The 14,210-nt window shown below is 42.2% G+C and overlaps 1 protein-coding gene across 1 annotated transcript in view; it reads right to left on the bottom strand.

Moving 5' to 3' along the window:
* TG (thyroglobulin) overlaps positions 1-14,210 on the bottom strand; it is a 147,157-nt gene that overhangs the window by 113,594 nt on the left and 19,353 nt on the right. Inside the window, exons 14-18 of the mRNA XM_039350445.1 lie at positions 12,380-12,492; positions 9,170-9,281; positions 4,559-4,759; positions 2,796-3,005; positions 75-229 (exon numbers count right to left, since the gene is read on the bottom strand). Of these exons, the coding sequence (XP_039206379.1) occupies positions 75-229; positions 2,796-3,005; positions 4,559-4,759; positions 9,170-9,281; positions 12,380-12,492 (791 nt within the window). The remainder of the gene's footprint in view (positions 1-74; positions 230-2,795; positions 3,006-4,558; positions 4,760-9,169; positions 9,282-12,379; positions 12,493-14,210) is intronic.

Below are 14,210 nucleotides of genomic sequence, written 5' to 3'. Positions count from 1 at the left end.
ACCCAGGGATGGCCTTGCCCAATCCACGACAGAGCTGTTTCATTCACTTTTGCATAGATTCACAACTAAAATACCTGAATATGGCAAAAGCCACGAGACTTCAGCTCATCCAGAATGAAGATCTGGAATGTCTCCAGCAACCCAGAATAGTCAGGGCTGCAGGTCTTCTCGGGAGGCAAGATGAGCTGAAACTGGGTTTGAATCTGGACACTCTGGAATGGCTGCAGTCCTAAACATAAGGTAAACAAAGTCAGGGTTAGACCAAGGATCCAACAACATTAGACCCTTTGAGATGCATTCCTCTTTATTCTCCTTACAGTATATTTCAAATTCAAGAAAACTAATGGAAAAATAAAACATTGCACTCAATAATGAAGACCTAGTTTGTCTTTTCTTCTTCTTCTTCTTCTTCTTCTTCTTCTTCTTCTTCTTCTTCTTCTTCTTCTTCTTCTTCTTCTTCTTCTTCTTCTTCTTCTTCTTCTTCTTCTTCTTCTTCTTCGTCTTCTTCTTCTTCTTCTTCTTCTTCTTCTTCTTCTTCTTCTTCTTCTTCTTCTTCTTCTTCTTCTTCTTCTTCTTCTTCTTCTTCTTCTTCTTCTGTTCAGTCATCTATGGAGATTCTCTGTCATCCAGGTCAGGGTTGTCCCAAAGATGCATTTTCAGGAGGCAACTGAACTTTCTTGTTTTTCTTTGAAGACCTTTTGCTTCTCATCCAAGAAGCTTCTTCAGCTCTGACTGGATGGTGGGAAATGGAAGGATTTATACTCCTTGCAGACAGCTGGTCATTTGCATTCTTTTAGAGAATCATTGAGTCCACCTGGAGGCTTATCTCTGTCTTCAGGGTCACCTGAGTAGTGCAAATGGGTGTGGAGCCTTCTTGAAACTGCTGAAAGGATCATGTTGTAGACTGGAGATTGATGATGTTGTATCCCTCTGATGGAATCAGTGACCAGTCCTTGCAGGGTGCAAAGATGTCTGATTGCCTTCGCAGTGTTTATTGCTTTTATACAGGTATTCCAAGTAGCATAAAGTAACATGGCATCAGCATAGCAACAACATTTCTATTGGTGAAACCCCTTGCCAATCCTTAAGAATATACCAGCTAGGAGGCCCCAGACAGGAAGCAGTTTGCTGCAACATCCTGTTGAGGTAACCTGGCTGATATCATGTGAACCAGGTGAAATCATGTACCAGCCTGGGGTGTTTCCCTACATCACCGTGGCAATGTGAACGGATGAGATCATGTAGAGAGAAGAGGCATGCAAGCTTTGGAGGGGCAATTTGCTGTTCACGACCTCTACCTGACCCCTATCTCTACATCTCTCCCCCTCTGTTGGGAGAGGCTGTTCAGTTTTGACATAGATGGCCTCTTTGACTCCTCTTTCAAACCAGCTGTTGTGGTTCCGGCTAATGAAACATTCCAAAGATCTTCCAGGCATTTATTTTCCTAAAAGTCTTTTATTGTTACAAAATGTCGGCACAGGCACAACGGAGGGATGCTAGGATCTAAGTTCTCTTCCTCTGAGCAGTTAAATTATCAGCATGTTCCCTCCCTAAATTAGCCGTCATATCTCACACTACCCAATTAGTGTGAAGGTCAAATGTTTTCTTCCTCTTTCTTTCCCGGGCTTTACCCCCAATGCCCCTTCTGCTCTTTATTAAGCCCATATTTACCAGACAATTCTGCATATTGTCAAAAGCAAGAATATACAATATTTGCAGCGTTGACACCAGCGGTCCTCTCTGTCCAAAATGTGGACTTCGCTGTCTTCGAAAGAGTGGCCTTTGTCTTTTAAATGCAGATGGACTGCAGAATCTAACCCTGTCGGATTTGTTCTCCCCACCATCCAGTCAGAGCTGAAGAAGCTTCTTGGATGAGAAGCGAAACGTCTTCAAAGAAAAACAACAAAGTCCAGTTGCCTCCTGAAAAAGCACCTTCGGAACTTCTGTTCAATCACGTCCAATTCTCAGAGACCGTCTGGACAAGTCGCTGCAGTTTTCTTGGCAAATGTTTTTTTTTTCAAAAGTGGATTGCCGTTGCCTCCTTCCTAGGACTGAGCTAGTCTTAATTCAAGGTTAAAACTACAATGCGAACAATCACACTCCCTCCCATCAACTACCAAAAAAGGGCTTGCAAGCAGGGGTCTCAGGCTGCAAGATGACCGTAACTGCAAAATAAAATGGGGGGAGAAACCCACATTTCTACATCCTTATGCCTCCAATTATTCCATGTATAAGAAGGTGCTTGTTTTGGTGAGTTTGAGTCAATGCTGATTCCTGGAGAAATCCCTGCAGTTTTCTTGACAGCATTTTTTGGAAGTGGTTTGCCCTGACCTTCTTGTTTCCTAGAGCTGAGAGAGAGAGATTGGCCTAAAATCACCCAGCTGGCTTTCATGTCTAAGGCGGGACTAGAATTCACAGCCTCCTAGTCAATGACCCCAAATCACCCAGTTGGTTTTCATGCCTAAGGCAGGACTAGAATTCACAGTCTCCTAGTCAAAGACCCAAAATCACCCAGCTGACTCTCATGCCTAAGGCGGGACTAGAATTCACAACCTCCTAGTCAATGATTCAAAATCACCCAGCTTGCTTTCATGCCTAAGGCAGGACTAGAATTCACAGTCTCCTAGTTAATGACCCAAAATCAACCAGGCCATAGGTAGACCTGGAGAGGTCATTGCAACTTCGAAGGGCCACTAAGCAACCAGTAGTAAGTCAAGGGCTTCCTGTATTTTGAATCAAAAAGAGTTTGTGTGCTACGACACAATTTTGCATACGTTCTCTCCTGCTATACTCACTCTGGCAGGCATGAGAATGAGGCGGGCTTGTGAGCCAGAGAAGACTCTCAGTATCACACAGAAGAGAATCTCCTTGGGAAAAGACGTCTTGATAGCCCGGATAACAAATCATTTGACATTGCTGAGTTTTTGTGTTTGCAGTGTTGATGTTGCAAAAAACCCCACCGTTGGTCAGGCTAGAAGCGTTATAAGGTAGAGGACACCGTGGACCTGAAAGAACATGATGAAAAAGGTCATTCCAAGGAAAGGTCCTACATATCAAATCAGCTCTGGGAAGGAGACATTATCTGGGCTATTGGTGGAAGAAGGAAGTGATCACATACAGATAGGCCTTGATGTAGGACCACAACTGAGCCCTACATTTCTGTTGTTAAGCAAAACAAGGTGCTAAGTGAATTTGGCCCCATTTTACAAGCTTCTCGCCACTGTTGTGAACTGAATCACTGCAGTCGTTAAGTTAGGAATATGGTTGTTAAGTGAATCTGGCTCTCCCCCCCCCCCCATTGACTTTTGCTTGTCAGAATATCACAACAGGTGATCACACGACTCTGGGATACTGCAGATGTCATAAATATGAAGCAGCTAGCCAAGCTGAATGTTGATCACATGACTGTGGGGGTGCTGCAAACGTCATAAGTCTGAAAAATGGCCATGAGTCAATTTTCAGTGCCATTGTAACTTTGAATGGCCACTGAATGAATTTAGTGCAAGTTGAGGACTAACTGTACTGAGCAAGTATAACAGAGGCCATATGTTGCCCCAAATCCCAGCCTAACGTAAAAACTCTAATGGCAGAAAGTAAAGAAGAACTAAAGAGCCTCTTGATAAGGGTCAATCAATCAATCAGAATAAAACCTGGAGGGGCTTGGAGTCTTCTAGTTCCATCCCTTGCTCAAGCAGGAGACCCCGTACCATTTCAGATAGGTGGTTGTCCAGTCTCTTCTTAAAAACCTCCAGTGATGGAGCGCCTATAACTTCTGAAGGCAAGCTGTTCCATTGGTTAATTGTTCTCACTGTCAGGAAGTTTCTCCTTAATTCCAGGTTGCTTCTCTCCTTGATTAGTTTCCATCCATTGTTTCTTGTCTTTCCTTCTGGTCCTTTGGAAAATAAGTTGGCCCCCTCTTTTTTGTGGCAGGCCCTCAAATACTGGAATATTGCTATCATGCCACCCTTAGTCCTTCTTTTCTCTAGACTGGCTATAGGAACTCAACATTTTAAAAAAGGCTAATATCAAGGCATCCAGTCCCGTCACTTCCCGGCAAACAGAAGGGGAAGAAATGGAAGCAGTTACAACAGCATTGAAAAAAGTGACTTACGACTATTTTTCATGCTTACGACCATTGCAGCATCCCCATGGTCACGTGATCACAATTCAGACGCTTGGTAAGTGTGAATGCTCCAATACTGGAAGTTTTAAAGAAGAGATTGGACAACCATTTGCCTAAAATGGCATAGGGTTTCCTGCCTGAGCAGGGGGTTGGACTAGAAGACCTTCAAAGTACTTTCCAATTCTATTCTATTCTATTCTATTCTATTCTATTCTATTCTATTCTATTCTATTCTATTCTATTCTATTCTATTCTATTCTATTCTATTCCATTCTCTATTCTAATTTCTATTCTATTCCAATTTCTATTCTATTCTATTCTATTCTATTCTATTCTATTCTATTCTATTCTATTCTATTCTATTCTATTCTATTCTATTCCATTCCATTCCATTTCATTTCATTCCATTCCCCTGGTCCTTGAAGTGTCACTTACGTTCACAGGCAGACTTCTGGCCATTAACTCTTGTCCCTGGTGCCTCCTGACCATTGTCAAAGACACACCAACAGCTTGCTTGGTCTTCACTGCATTGCACTGGAGAGAATCCCTGAGGGTCACTTTCACACTCAGGGATGTAGCCTCTACCAATTTCCCGCACCAGAGCCTTCGACTTCAACAGATTGCAGTAGCTGGGGCCTTCAAAAGAAGAAGAAGATGGTGAAGGACAAGCACAGTCTGAAGCAATACAGTTGCTGTTTAGTTTGGTGGTAGCAGAGTCTCAGATGAAAGGTCCATGCAGAGAATGGTAAAGACGGCTGAGAAGATTATAGGAAGCTCGCTTCCCATTATTCAGGATACTGCTCATAAGCTCTATATGCTTAGAGTTCAAAGCATTGTTAGAGACCCCACACACCCACTTCACAGTCTGTTTCTGTTGCCCCCCTCTGAGAGGAGGTTTTGAAGTATTTCCAGTAGGACTACCAAATTCTGTAACAGCTTTGTTCCCTATGCCAGAGGTCCCTAATGTCATGGTTCCAACAGATGAAACTCTTCAAAGAACTTCGAGGTATTGTTTACCTTATTTGAGAATCATAGCATTGGCACTAACATAACCAAAGCCAAAAACTGGATTCCCCTCCCCTGAGCCCATAGTATCAAAGCACAATTCCCTCCTCCAACTAATAGTCATAAATCACATTCTCCAATTAGTTTGAAATGCAGGCTTTCCCTCCTGTTCTCCAACCCGCCAATTCTTATCAGCTCTTATTTCAATAACCTTGGTTCACACACTAAGTCCAGTATTGTTATGTCTAACTAAACTCTCATACACATTCCTCCTCCCAGCATCATCTGACTCTAACTCTAACTCTAAAAGTAAAACATAAGAAGAAGAAAATGGTTGCATCTCCAACTGTTGTCAAAGCAAAACATCCGACATTAGCAGCGTTGACACCCAACCTTTTGGGCACCAGGGACCAGTTACGTGGAGAAAGATTTTTCTGAGGACTGAAGGGGGCGTGGTTTTGTGTGCTGACTGCATCCCGCAGTTGGGGCTTTGCTTGTTTGTGCGGCCCAGTTGCTGGCATTTTTCGGCCCAGAACTGGTGCATGGACCAGGAGTTGGGGACCCCTACCCTATGCCATCCATCTCATAAATTCTCAGGATTCTTTTTTTTCACCATGTATATGTATACATTTGAACTAGATTGTGATGTTTCTCTGTGTCATGTGTATGTGGGTATATCCATAATGGGTTTTTTTTTTTTTGAGAGCTGAATGCAACAAAATTTCATTTTAATGTATGCTGATTAGTGTACATTTAAAGTGACAATAAAGTTTCTATTCTATTCTGTTCTATTCTGTTCCGTTCTGTTCTTTTCTCTATTGCAACCATAAGAGTTTTACCTACTGAAGTATTATCAGTTCAGACCTTTAAGGAATAATAAAGACTCTTTACTTCATTCTTGTCTGATCTCTCCTCCTAGCTTCTTTTATATTACAGGTCGTCCTCAACTTACGACCACAATTGAGCCCAACATTTCTGTTGCTAAGTGAGACATTTGTTAAGTGAGTTTTGCCCCATTTTATGACCTTTCGTGCTGCAATTATTAAGTGAATCACTGCAGCTGATAAGTTAGCAACCCCGTTGTTAAGTGACTCTGACTTCCCCATTGACTTAATAATAATAATAATAATAATAATAATGATGATGATGATGATGATGATGATAATAATAAAGTTGGAAGGGACCTTGGAGGTCATCTAGTCCAACCCCCTGCTCAGGCAGGAAACCCTATACCATTTCAGACAAATGGCTGTCCAGTCTCTTCTTAAAAACTTCCAGTGTTGGAGCATTCACTTTGCTCGTCAAAAGGTCGCAAAAGGTGATCACATGACCTCAGGACACGGCAACCGTCATAAATGTCAAATGTCTGAATTTTGATCACATGACCATAGGGGATGCTGCAAAGGATTCGGAACGGTGACAAATGGTCATAAGTCACATTTTTCAGTGCTGTTGTAACTTTGAACAGTCAGTAAACAAACTGCCATAAGTTGAGGACTATCTCTATTAAGGTGGGTTGCACAGTCTGCCAGATGTTTAGACTGGATTTGGCATTTGTATCTGCCTATCGAGTCCTTCCCAAAGACCTGGGCTGGGCAGATGTTGTTATCTGATGGTAGGCAACCTTGGCTCTTTTATGACTTGTGGACTTCAACTCCCAGAATTCTTGAGCCAGCATGGCTCAGCTTGGAAACCTCTCCCTTTCCCCTCAGCATGGCTGGCTCAAGAATTCTGGGAGTTGAAGTCCACGAGTCATAAAAGGGCCAAGGTTGCCTACTCCTGGTATAAAAAAATCATCCTGAGATGAAGGCTGTTCCACATAAAAAGGCCTTTTGCAATTGACTGATGCTGAGTTTGTCAATGCCGAAGGTGCTGCTCCAGATGTTTTGGGATTGCACCCAGGGCCCAATTACTATTGGAACTACCTTTGCTTGCTTTTGCCAGTCTTTCTACTTCTATTTGCCTAACTTTGTCCTCAACTTACAACAGTCATTTTAGTGACCATTCTAAGTTACAACAGCATTGAAAAAAAGCGACTTATGACTATGTTTCATACATACAACCATTGCAGCACCCGCATGGTCACATCGTCAAAATTCAGACGCTTGGCAACTGACTCAAATTTATGACGGTCACAGTGCCTCATAATAATGTGATCCCCTTTTGCAACCTTTTGCAAAGTCAAGGGGGAAGCCAGATTCATTTTACAACCGTGTTACTAACTTAACAACTGCAGCCCTTCACTTAACAACTGTGGCAAGGAAGGTGGTAAAATGAGGTAAAACTCACTTAACAAATATCTTGCTCAGCAACAGAAATTTTGGGCTCAGTTGTGGTCATAAGCCGAGGACTACCTGTGTTTTGTGATTTTTCTCCTGTTATTTCAGTTCTGTTCTGCTGTCTTCAAATAAGGCCATATCCACTATCCAGATTTTGTGCTTTATCAGTATTTTTAACTGGTTATTAGTGTATTTTCCTTGTTTTAGTTGTTGTGAGCCGCCCCGATCATAGGCAATCAGGCAGCATAAAAATTAGATTAATATACAAATAAATATTTCCTGTGGTCACACCTACGTAGTAAAATCTGGTATTTTCTTCCCCTGGGGGAATGTCCTTTCTTATTCTTATTCCTTTTTCATTGCCTAGAAACAGACACTTAGAAATAGAGCTTTAATCAGTTTAATAGGAACAAAAGTTTCCATTGGTGAAGGCTGAGAATACAGTAAGAGCGTTCCTGAAGACTTAAGCCAAAATTCTATCCAGAGTATTTTGGAATGTGTTTGTACACTGCTCAGAACCTTCTTTAGAGAATTTTTTTTTTTTTTTTTGGATGGGGGGGTATAAATCATGCAGAAACTGTGCTATGTCAGGAAAGCAGGTATGTGCTTTCTAATCATATGATCCTAATGCCGATTACTTGGTAACAAGAAAGGGGTATTCTCTCGTCACTAACATTATTTCTGCCAGGAGAATACCCCATCCTTGTCACCAAATAATCTCCTTCACTTTAGAAGGAAAGGCTGCTGGAATTGGGCATGTCTAGTTTAATGAAGAGAAGGACGAGGGGGGACATGATAGCAGTGTTCCAATATCTCAGAGGCTGCCACAATGAAGAAGGAGTCAAACTATTCTCCAAAGCACCCGAAGGCAGGACAAGAAGCAACGGGTGGAAACTAATCAAGGAAAGAAGCAACCTAGAACTAAGGAGAAACTTCCTGACAGTTGGAACAATTAACCAGTGGAACAACCTTCCTCCAAAAGCGGTGAATGCTCCAACACTGGAAGTTTTTAAGAAGAGACTGGACAGCCATTTGTCCGAAATGGTATAGGGTTTCCTGCCTGAGCAGGGTGTTGGACTAGATGACCTCCAAGGTCCCTTCCAACTTCTTCTTCATCATCATCATCATCGTTATTATTGTTGTTATTATTATCGATCATCGCACAGTCAGCCAGATGTTCAGACTGGATTTGGCATTTTGTCTACCTATCGAGTCCTTACCCAGGACCTGGGATAGGCAGATGTGGATGTTTGATGGTATTACAGGTATCGTCGCAGGATGGAAGCAGTTCCTAATCAGGCCGCCTTTTGCAATTGACTAATAGCAAATTTGTCAATGCCAATGGTGTTCAAGTGGTGTTCCAGTTGTTTTGGGATTGCGCCCAAGGAGCCTATGACTATTGGTACTACCCTTGCTTGCTTTTGCCACAGTCTTTCTATTTCTATTTGTAGGTCTTTGTATTTTGTTATCTTCTCCAGTTCGTTCTCTTCTATTCTGCTGTCTCCAGGCACTGCCACGTCCACTATCCAGACTTTTTTGTCTTTCTTATCGACAATTGTTAAGTCTGGGGTGTTATGTTGCAGGTGCTTGTCTGTTTGAATTCTGAAGTCCCAGAGCAGTTGTTTATTATTATTATTATTATTATTATTATTATTATTATTATTATTATTATTATTAAAGACGGGATTAGCTAAAGGAGAACTTCAGGAGACTCCCTAAATAGGATCAAAAGTTAAATTACAAAACAAATGGAGGCACTTACAAGGAACCTCGCCGTTAGAATCAGCTTTGCTCTCTTGTGTTACTTCTCCTGACACCGGGTTGACACACCAGCCCCGTGAACCCAATTTCTGAACATTTGCATAGTCTCCATTCTAAAATAGAGAGATGAGTGAGATGAGCAGCACATAAATGAGAGAGACAGAGACAGACACACACACACACACACACAGAGAGAGTGAGAGAGAGAGAGAGAGAGAGAGAGAAAGGGAGAGGGAGAGGGAGAATTGTGTCAACAAATTCTGTAAAAGATTGGTGTACCAGAATTCTGAACAAAATTTAAATGCTGGCTAATTTACACACAACACCCTTCATATTTTCTGCTATTTGATCTCATTATTATATTACTCATTCTCCTTTATATTACTCATTCTCCTTTATTAGTACTTCTCATTCTAAAACGAGTAGTACAATAATGAGTGGCTGAGTGTGGTTGATCCCAAAGAAGGTAAAACAACTTTCAATGTGATGAATATTTGTGAACTAGGTTGGGAAGCCGGAAAAAAAAAACCACCCTTGAAGAGGGCAATAGCAAAGGACACCTGTGTTGTTGCCAATAAATAGCACAATTGTGTCCATGTAGTCACTAAAAGTTGAACTCAAAGGAATCTTCGCTTACATGCTGCTTATCTGAAACATAAACAATCTACAGAGGGTGGTCATGTATGGCTCCTGAGCATTTCATTTGTACCCCAAGATCATTTCATTGACACTTTGGATTCTTTTTCAAAGTCTGGGGAAATTTTCCCTATGGCAGGGGTGGGCAACCTTGGCTCTTTTATGACTCGTGGACTTCAACTCCCAGAATTCCTGAGCCAGCCGTGCTGAAGGGAAAGGGAGAGGTTTCCAAGCTGAGCCATGCTGGCTCAGGAATTCTGGCAGTTGAAGTCCACGACTCATAAAAGAGCCAAGGTTGCTTACCCCTGCCCTATGGGAAGGTTCCTGCTCCCGTTCCCACTTTTAAGAACCATCAAAAACCAACAACAACAAAAAAAAGGTTCTTGATTTGCGTGGGGAGGTTGGGAATGGGCATTATTGGTCCTGAGATTCCCATTGCCCTTCCTGCCCTTAAAACTCCACAAAGGCTAGTAAAAATAAATCAGTGTTGCCCTTTCCAAAATCATCAGAAGGCTTCTGTTGGTCCTGAATATGTCAGGAGACTTATTTGGGGCCCCTAACTCCTCACACCTTGCCCACCCTTGACTTGATAAATCCAAGAAAAGCTCCCAAAGAAGACATCTAAGTCCAAAAAGTCACCCAAGGCATCATGGAAGGCATCAAACATCCTGTTTTCTGTAGATTTAGTAATTACGGAACCTAGCATGTCCTCTTGCTAAGCAAGATAATTGAGGGGGGGCAGAGGGAGGAGGAGTCATATTTTTTTAGTGAACCTGGAATTAGCCACGTTCCCCCCTGAAAAGTAAAGGTAAGGGTTTCCCCTCTCCAGTCGATTCTGACTCTAGGGACCAGTGCTCATCTCTATTTCCTAGTTGTGATGACTCTCCCAAACACTTCCCCAGATTCTTCTCTGGATTTCAGTTCGGAGGAGGATGAACCAGTCCTAGGCAATTCAAGAAGGGAGTTGGTCAATGGCTCCTAATGTCATGGATCCATTAGGGCAGTGTTTCTCAACCTTGACAATTTTAAAGCATGTGGACTTCAACTCCCAGAATTCCACAGCCAGCATTGCTGGCTGTGGAATTCTGGGAGTTGAAGTCCACATGCTTTAAAATTGTCAAGGTTGAGAAACACTGCATTAGGGGAATACTTCAAAGAACCTCGAGGCATTGTTTACCTTAAAGTCTCTTTAATAGTACAGCACCCTTTGGCACAAACATGGTAGATGGCAAGATCTGACTTCCCCTCCCCTGAGCACATAATATTCAAGCACAATTCCCTCCTCCAATTAGCAGTCATAAATCACTTTCTCCAATCAGTTTGAAAGGCAAAGTTTCCCTTCCATTCTGTAGCTTGTGGTTTCTTATCTTAACTAATCCTCACACACATTCTTTCTCCTCCTCTCCCTTCATCATCTAATTTAACTCTAAAAGTACCACACAGCTTATACAGAGAGTGGCTGCCTCTTCATATTTTGTCAAAGCAAGAACATCCAATGTTAGCAGCGTTGACACCTAGCAGCCATCTGAGAGGGATTTGGGTGAAGCACAGCTGCAGCAGGACAGCCCTGAAGCTTTGGGTGGGAAAGCACACAGCTGCAGCCAGTTAGAGATGAGGAGGAGGAACTGCCTTCTGTGAGAACAGGTAGGGGAGAGAAAAGGCAGGAGCAGCGAAGGTCATCCCAATTATTCATGAGGAGGCAGTCTCATCCCTCTTGATGGGCTGTGCCAGAATTTGGTTATTTAGCCCAGCAGACAGATGGAGCCGATGCTGGGAACAATGTGTACATTTCTTAGCTGTGTGTTTCCTGGTTGTTGGGATTTCAGCCTTGCTTTGGATTGACCCTCTGCCTTAACTTTGGATCAAGCTGGTGAACTCTTGTATTGTGGATTTAATTTTGCCCAGTGGGTTTATCTTGTTTGGGAAATTTTCAAATGCCTTGTGGACTCACTGGCCATTGCTCTATGGCAAGGATCTTCAAACTTGGCCCTTTTATAACTCGTGGACTTCAACTCCCAGAATTCCTCAGACAACACCCCAGGCATTCTGGGAGTTGAAGTCCATGAGTCATAAAAGGGCCAAGTTTGAAGACCCCTGCTCTATGGATTAGGATTGGTGGCTGGACTTAATTGGGACAGTTCTGGGTTTTTAGTGAAGGGAATTGCTGGGGAACATTAATAAACCCATCAACCCACCATTATGTGTACATGTGAGTGAGTGGGACAGCACACAAGGCTGCCAGCACTGTCAGAAGACACTTCTGTGATCATGTGGTGGACATGACTACATGTTACCTTCCTACTGAAGGGGTACCTATTTATCTACTTGCATTTGTATGCTTTCAAACTGCTAGCGAGGTAGGAGCTGCAGCAAGGAGCTGGAGCTCATCCCTTCATAGGGTGCTTGGGTCTCAAACTGCCAACCTTCCAGCCAACAAGCCCAGCATCATAACTGCTAAGCCACCATGTTCCCCTCCCCACCCCACCCCCAAAAAAACAAATATCTCAACCTTCAAAAAGGGGAAAGTGTAAGGCTGTAATAATTAAAATCCAGTTTTCAGCTTTATACAACTTGCCTCTAGACAGGATGGAGTGAACAGAGCTGCTGAAATTGCGTTCTGTGCCTGTCCATTCATTCTCCAACTGGCAATCTCTGCATTCACTTGAGAACGTTGGCATGATGTCTGACCTGCATTCAGATCATTTTTTCCAGAGTAATATGTATTCCAGGGAGCAAACAAGTCAGCAGACCCACTTCTTTCTTCACCCCAAATAATTAAAAACAGTTGCAGATACTGAGGAAACCAGATCTGTGAAACCACCAGGTGTTCACTCCAGCCAAAGAAATCAGTAATCAAGACACAGTGGAAGAAATCCATCCCCAGGATCACTTCATCAATCCAAATAAGTGAGCCAAGGACAGGATTCAGTTCCAATCAAATTTCCAAGGATACCTATAAAAATTTCTCACACCAGACTGAGAAGCAAAACACCACGTGTTCTAAGATCTAAGGAGCTGCCATAAAGAAGAGGGGGGTCAACCTATTCTCCAAAGCATCTGGAGGCAGAACAAGAAGCCATGGATAGAAATTCATCAAGGAGAGGACCAAGCTAAGGAGAACTTTCCTAACAACGAGGACAATTAACCAGTGGAACAACCTGCCTCCAGAAGCTGTGGGTGCTCCATCACTGGAGGTTTTTAAAGAGAGTGGACAACTATTTATCTGAAATGGTATAGGGTCTCCTGCTAAAGTAGCGGGTTGGACTGAAAGATGTCTGAAGTCCCTTCCAACTCTCTTATTCTATTAAAATACAGATAGACCTCAACTTACGACCACAATTGGGAATTACAACCAAAATTACCATTGATAAGCAAAGGGGTTGTTAAGTGAATTGCACTGATTTTACAAACTTTTTTTGCCACAGTGGTTTACAGTAGTGGCCAAAATTGTGGAAACCTTTTGGGAAAAGTGTATTTTTGAGGTATGGGGACTAATAACACCACTTTTTTGGGGGAGTAATACCATAAAATTATATATCAATGGAAAGATAATTTAATTAAGAATGTAATGCAACAAAGTTTGTTCAATTATCTGTACTATATTCTATGAAAATTTATAGCCAAATAGCCGGAAAAGGGAAGCACAACTTGCATAGGTTGATATCAGGTAGCTTTCCTTCATCTGATTGTAGCCAATGAGTATGAGTGTTTAGAGAGCCAATCGGATGTCATCTTGTTTTGGCCATGAGCCAATCAGATCACAGTAGGATTCAGTTATCATGTCATGTATTGAAGCTGAGAGGAGGACATTTGTCATTGTGTTACATGATCGCTATCAAGTTGATTGGGTTTTTTGTGTTCTTTCATTTAGTGAGCTTGTAAACGTAATAAAATTAAAGTCATGGTGCAAAGAGTTGACTGGTCACCCAGAAAGCGATGTAAAATAGTATTATTAAGTGAACAAGGCTACAGTTATAAAGAAACTAGAAGAAAAATGGGTGGAAACTTAACCAAAGGTGGCATTTCTACTGTACACTTTTCCCAAAAGGTTTCCACCATTTTGGCCACTACTGTAGCAAACTACTGCAATTCTTAAGTGAATCATGCAATTATTAAGCAAATCCAATTTCCACCTTTGACTTTGCTTGTCAGAAGCCCGTTGGGAAGACCCCAAATTGTGATCACATGACTCTGGGATGCTGCAACTATCATAAATGCATGATGATTGCCAAATGTCCACATTTTGATTGAGTGAGCGTGGGGATCCTGCAATGGCTGTAAATGCATTGTACAGTGCACATGCACTGTAAATGCTCCCCTAAATCACTTTTTTTTCCAGTGCCATTGTAAGTTTGAATGAATGATTGTAAATCAAGGACTATCTGTATGGGAATTTTTGGAAGCTC

The sequence above is a fragment of the Crotalus tigris genome, unplaced genomic scaffold (genome assembly GCF_016545835.1).
Source record: "Crotalus tigris isolate CLP2741 ecotype Arizona unplaced genomic scaffold, ASM1654583v1 scf7180000018335.1346539, whole genome shotgun sequence".
Classification (NCBI taxonomy): Eukaryota; Metazoa; Chordata; class Lepidosauria; order Squamata; family Viperidae; genus Crotalus; species Crotalus tigris.
The sequence above is the reverse complement of the archived record's forward strand: the minus strand, read 5'-3'. Positions and strand labels throughout refer to the sequence as shown.